This window comes from Sander lucioperca, chromosome 24 (assembly GCF_008315115.2).
Source record: "Sander lucioperca isolate FBNREF2018 chromosome 24, SLUC_FBN_1.2, whole genome shotgun sequence".
NCBI classification, from domain to species: Eukaryota; Metazoa; Chordata; class Actinopteri; order Perciformes; family Percidae; genus Sander; species Sander lucioperca.
Window position 1 is genome coordinate 19,593,286 of NC_050196.1, and position 5,406 is coordinate 19,598,691.

Sequence of the window (5,406 nt, forward strand, 5' to 3'; positions counted from 1 at the left end):
ATTTAAACAAGTCTCCCGAAGAGAAACGGGTATCTCTCTCTCCCCTGCCTCTGCCTGCTGCGCTGTGGACGTGTGTGTGTGTGTGTGTGTGTGTGTGTGTGTGACGGCCGGCCAGCCACAGGACACGCTTGTAGAGTTTAACTTCGAAAAGACAGTTAACCACAGGTTCCCGTTAATCTTATGGTGGACATGTGTTGTGATATTTAAACAAACGAACCGTCAACGGTGAAATAAAAGCCTCTTATTTACGAGAGCGGTCTGAGAGACCTCCAGCTTACAGCGGGGTCTCTGAGCATGACTGGCCCAGCGACGAGCTAGAGGCCGGGGCAGGCGCTTGCTGGCTGTCGCCTCACTTCATGAAGCTTCTCAACTCCGAAAATTTTAAAGCAAATTGTCAATTCAACATCAATATTTGCAAGACTGCCTATATTCAAAATCTAAACAGTTCATGTCTCGCCTAAAACGTTGTCAGAAGCAAAATTAGTGATGAATAAGATGGCGAAAATTGTTAAAATTGTCCCGTTGTTGGTCTGTCTGTACCGGAAACCCGACCCTCGTTGACCTAGGTTCATATGCTGAAACGGGAAAAGAGAAAAGACCCTGTCCTGAAGTAGGAGCTGAAATAGTTACAGGAACTGCGGCCAGAGGGACTTAAAAATCTCCAAATTGGTCCAGTCGGAACACGAGAAAAAAAGGGTTCTTTTAGGGAAGGGAATTTTATGTTCTAGGAACTGCAAAAATCCCTCCCGTCGGAAAGCGGCTTATGTAATAAAGGGGAAAGCCCCAAAAAAATAATCTTTAAAAAAAACCAAATGAAGATGTTTTGTGTTCTCAGGTTATCGGCATATTCACCTTTTGTCCAAAGATGGAACCAGTATTCCTCCCTCATCTTTATTCGTACACATCCGGATCACAGAACTGGAATAAACCTTCTCATCTTTTCATCCTCAGCACAGATGATTGAGTTCCTTCCTGTATAACTCCTAAAATAGTATTTATTCTTGTTGTTATTTGATGTGAATAAATACTACGCCAAATGTTTCGTGGTTGTTGGCAGCAGATGTAATGAGATGTGCATGGTTTTTTTTGTTTAGTTCACTATCATGTGTGTAACTTGTTCCTGTGATTGACTTGAACTTTGCTGCTCATGTTTGGTGTAACTGTGACTGTAGCGCTCAAACGCTGAAATGTTGAAAACGCTGAAATGTTTAAAACGCTGAAACGCTGAAATGTTGAAACGCTGAAATGTTTAAAATGCTGAAACGCTAAAATGTTGAAATGCTGAAATGTTGAAACAATGAAATGCTGAAATGTTTAAAACGCTGAAACGTTGCAATTCTTAAACTCTGAAAATGCTGAAAACGCTGAAATGTTGAAACGCTGAAATGTTTAAAATGCTGAAATGTTGAAACGCTGAAATGTTTAAAACGCTGAAATGTTGAAACAATGAAATGCTGAAATGTTTAAAACGCTGAAATGTTTAAAACGCTGAAACGTTGAAATTCTTAAACTCTGAAAATGCTGAAACACTGAAATGTTGAAACGCTGAAATGTTTAAAATGCTGAAACGCTGAAAACGCTGAAATGTTGCAATTCTTAAACTCTGAAAACGCTGACATGTTTAAAATGCTGAAACGCTGAAAACGCTGAAATGTTTAAAATGCTGAAATGTTTAAAACGCTGAAACGTTGAAACGCTGAAATGTTTGAAACGCTGAAATGTTTAAAACGCTGAAACGTTGAAACGCTGAAATGTTTGAAACGCTGAAATGTTGAAACAATGAAATGCTGAAATGTTTAAAACGCTGAAATGTTTAAAACGCTGAAACGTTGAAATTCTTAAACTCTGAAATGCTGAAATGTTGAAACGCTGAAATGTTTAAAATGCTGAAATGTTTAAAATGCTGAAACGCTGAAAACGCTGAAATGTTGAAACAATGAAATGCTGAAATGTTTAAAACACTGAAACGTTGCAATTCTTAAACTCTGAAAACGCTGACATGTTTAAAATGCTGAAACGCTGAAAACGCTGAAATGTTGAAACGCTGAAATGTTTAAAATGCTGAAATGTTGAAACAATGAAATGCTGAAATGTTTAAAATGCTGAAACGTTGAAATTCTTAAACTCTGAAAACGCTGATATGTTTAAACGCTGAAATGTTTAAAACGCTGAAATGTTGAAAACGCTGAAAACGTTTAGTTTTAGTTGTAGAAGAATGTGCCACCAATGTGTTTCTTGTCAGTATTTTCTGTTGTGATTTGCAAAGTGTTTGAGATAGTTTAGATTCTGTTGTTATTTAATCAAAGGTCCAGTTAGTTTTATTTGAAATCTTGTTTCAGACTCTGAGATCTTTCATTCATGGTTTCTTTGCTCTTTTGTCACTTTTTCCGACTTTTTGTCGCTTTTGTGTCCTTTTTTCTAACATTTAGTTTGATTGTAAATGGTTTTGAATCGGGTGTTAAAGGGTTTCAACATACATGGAAATAAGATTAACTTAAAGAACTTAAATTACATTCACCAGAAGTAGAGAACAATTCTCTTCAGACACACCGACAGCTCGGCAAAGTTGTTAAAAATGGTTCAAGTTCAAATTAGAAACAACAGAAAAGGAACGGAGACCTCTGAAAGAAGTAACAAAACCTTGAAAAAAAGAGACAAAAATGTCTTCAAAGAGCATCAAAAATATATAGCCCCTTTTCCAACTGTTAAAGCTTTTCAAAGTTTACTTCAGACTTTTTCGTCTCTTCTTTGCGTTTAATTCAGCTTCTGTGTGGTCATGATTGTAGCCGCGTGTCACGTGACCTTATTGTTGCAGTCTGTGTAAAAGTCTTTATATAACGTGTCTATTTTTGTATCCATGGAAACGTTTGCATGTCCTGGACAGCTTGGCACAGTGAAGTGTTTATCTGCTTAGTTTTTTATTGTATACATCTGCCACAGTTACCTGCAAATAAATATGATTCTGAGACAGACATTTTGTCTTTTTTTTTTTTTTTAAGGGGAGGTGGGGCGAAAGAAGCGCCAAAAATAACAAAAAGAGAGCAAAACTTTAAAGAGAGAAAAAACATTGATGAAAAGGACGAAAATCTTAAAGAAACTGACAACAAAAAAATGACAAAAAGGTCCAAGAAGTGAGAGCTAAGTGAAAAAAAATTCAAAGAAAAGCATAAAACGTTAAGAGAAACTACAGAAAGCGTTTATAAAGGTGACCAAGACTACCGACAAAAACTGTGACTCCCATGACTGTCCTGGACAGTGTCTGACTGTCCCGGGACAGTCATGGAGTCACAGGGCAGTGTCTGGGAGTCACAGGACAGTGTCTGACTGTCCCGGGACACTCCTCAGGACACTATTAACAGGACAGGACAGTTTTTGCTGCCACTGCTTCTCCTCCCCGTTTAGCTCTGACTCTGGGGACAGAAAGCAGAGAGTCTGGAGCGTTCACAACTGTTAAAGAAAGTGTTGGGTAATCCGACTGAAAGAAAATAAGATAACACGATGGCTTGAGTTGCAAAAAGTATAAGGTTTTTTTATTTACAAAAATAGTGGTTAAACTAAACTTGGACGCCCACAGCAAAATAAACAGAAGGAGCCATAAAAAAGCATTTTTTTTTTAAAATAATTGTTAAAGCCAAAAATCCCTCACCTGCGTGGATTGTAGCCACCCTGAGGCTTATATCTGTTAAGCCCCTCCGACTCGACCAACCAAGTCTTAATTAAACCAATTATCCCTCCATTAGGTTACATTTTAGACATAATGACTCGACAGGGACAACATCTTCCAAAACCATTTCCTCAACGCATGTCACTTCAGCGAACACAAAAACGTACACACATTTTTATTCCTAAAGTTCCTATCACCTGTGAGCCAGATACATGGTGTCTTTCAGCAGCAGCACACCTGCGTGTGATATCACATGGCCTAAAGGTTTCCTCAGAGCAGATGCAGAGATGCACACAAAAAAGTGACTTAAATGTCTAAAAAAGTGACAAAAATGCGGGAAAAGTGACAAAAAATATAGAAGAAAGGGACAGAAGTTTTTGAAAAAGTGACTAACATGTTTTTCCCAAACAATGTTCAGATTTTGGGGCATTCTGTTATCAAATATCTTGAAGAATATTTCCTCTTGATAGATTGATTGATAACTAGAGGGATTCCTGAAATCATTCCCAGTTCCTTCTATTTTCCAACAGCAGTGAACTTAACCCTACATCCTTTCCCCTGCACATTACATTGATCCTTTTTCCTTCCTAATGCTAAAACGTTAGATGTATGTGGGTTATTTGTTTCTGTATTTATTGTTTGTTATATTATAGTCAGACATCTCTGTGTAGAACCAGATGTTTCTCCAGAAGAGGGCAGTGTTCCTCTAAAGATGGCTGAAAGATGTCTCCATCTTAACCCTGCGTATTCCTCGGGTCAAATTTGACCCATTTAAAAAAAAAAAATTATGTCAGAAATATGGGTTGCAGTCAACTAAATTGCCCAAAAATAACAAGGATGCATGCATGTACATTATATGGATACAACGTTCTTCGCAAGTTAAATGACTTATTACTTCCATTAAATTTTGGGTGTTTTATTCAACTTTATAGCATTTGAAAAAATGTTTTCAAAACGTCATTGTGTCTAAACTTTGACATAAACTGTGATCCAGTCAACATCTTTTGATCTTAAATATTAGTCAAAATAATTCATAAGTTCTGTTTTTTTCATCTCATAAATGAGGTATAATGTCATATAAATTAGGGTCACTGATTGTGAATAAAAAAAGCGCAGACAAAAGTGACAAAACATTTCAAAAAGGGTTCAAAAAAGTTCCTGTTGACAAGACGAAGATGATTTGTAATTTGAATTCTTTAATAATCTCTCTGTTGCTTTCAATAAATGTCAAAAAAAAAACCTTGAAGAAGCTTGAGACTGCTTGTGTTCTGTTTATGAAACATAAACAATTTCATGGTCAATAAAGCTCATTCAGATGAACTTATATATTTTGAAGTTAAAAAAAACAGAAATGATGAATTATTTTGACAAATAGTTCAGATAAATCTAGTTTATTGTGATTTCCTGAAAGAATAAAACAACAATATAAAAACATTGATATATATCAATAATATAATCAACGATCTAGTCTTTGATTGACTTATTGGCTTTTTTTACAAGACTGAATAAAGATAATCAGTATACTATATTATTAATATCATTATTAGTTTATGATATTAATATAATTATGGAGCAATGACAAACATCTGAAAGGGTTTTGTACTTTTCTCTCTTTACTCTTGGAAAACCTCGTATTGAAAAGAAATGACTTTTTTAGTCACATGAATCAAATATTTGACTGTAAATCTATTATTATTATTATTATTATTATTATTATTATTCTGTGCATTATTAGAGTGTAA

General features: G+C 35.8%; 1 protein-coding gene across 1 annotated transcript in view; it reads left to right on the top strand.

The window, feature by feature from the left end:
- LOC116061889 (1-phosphatidylinositol 4,5-bisphosphate phosphodiesterase delta-4-like) overlaps positions 1–2,969 on the top strand; it is a 25,761-nt gene extending 22,792 nt beyond the window's left edge. Inside the window, exon 16 of the mRNA XM_031316264.2 lies at positions 836–2,969. Coding sequence (XP_031172124.2) covers positions 836–927 — 92 coding nt within the window. The 3' untranslated portion in view covers positions 928–2,969. The remainder of the gene's footprint in view (positions 1–835) is intronic.
- The last annotated feature ends 2,437 nt before the right edge of the window (positions 2,970–5,406 follow it).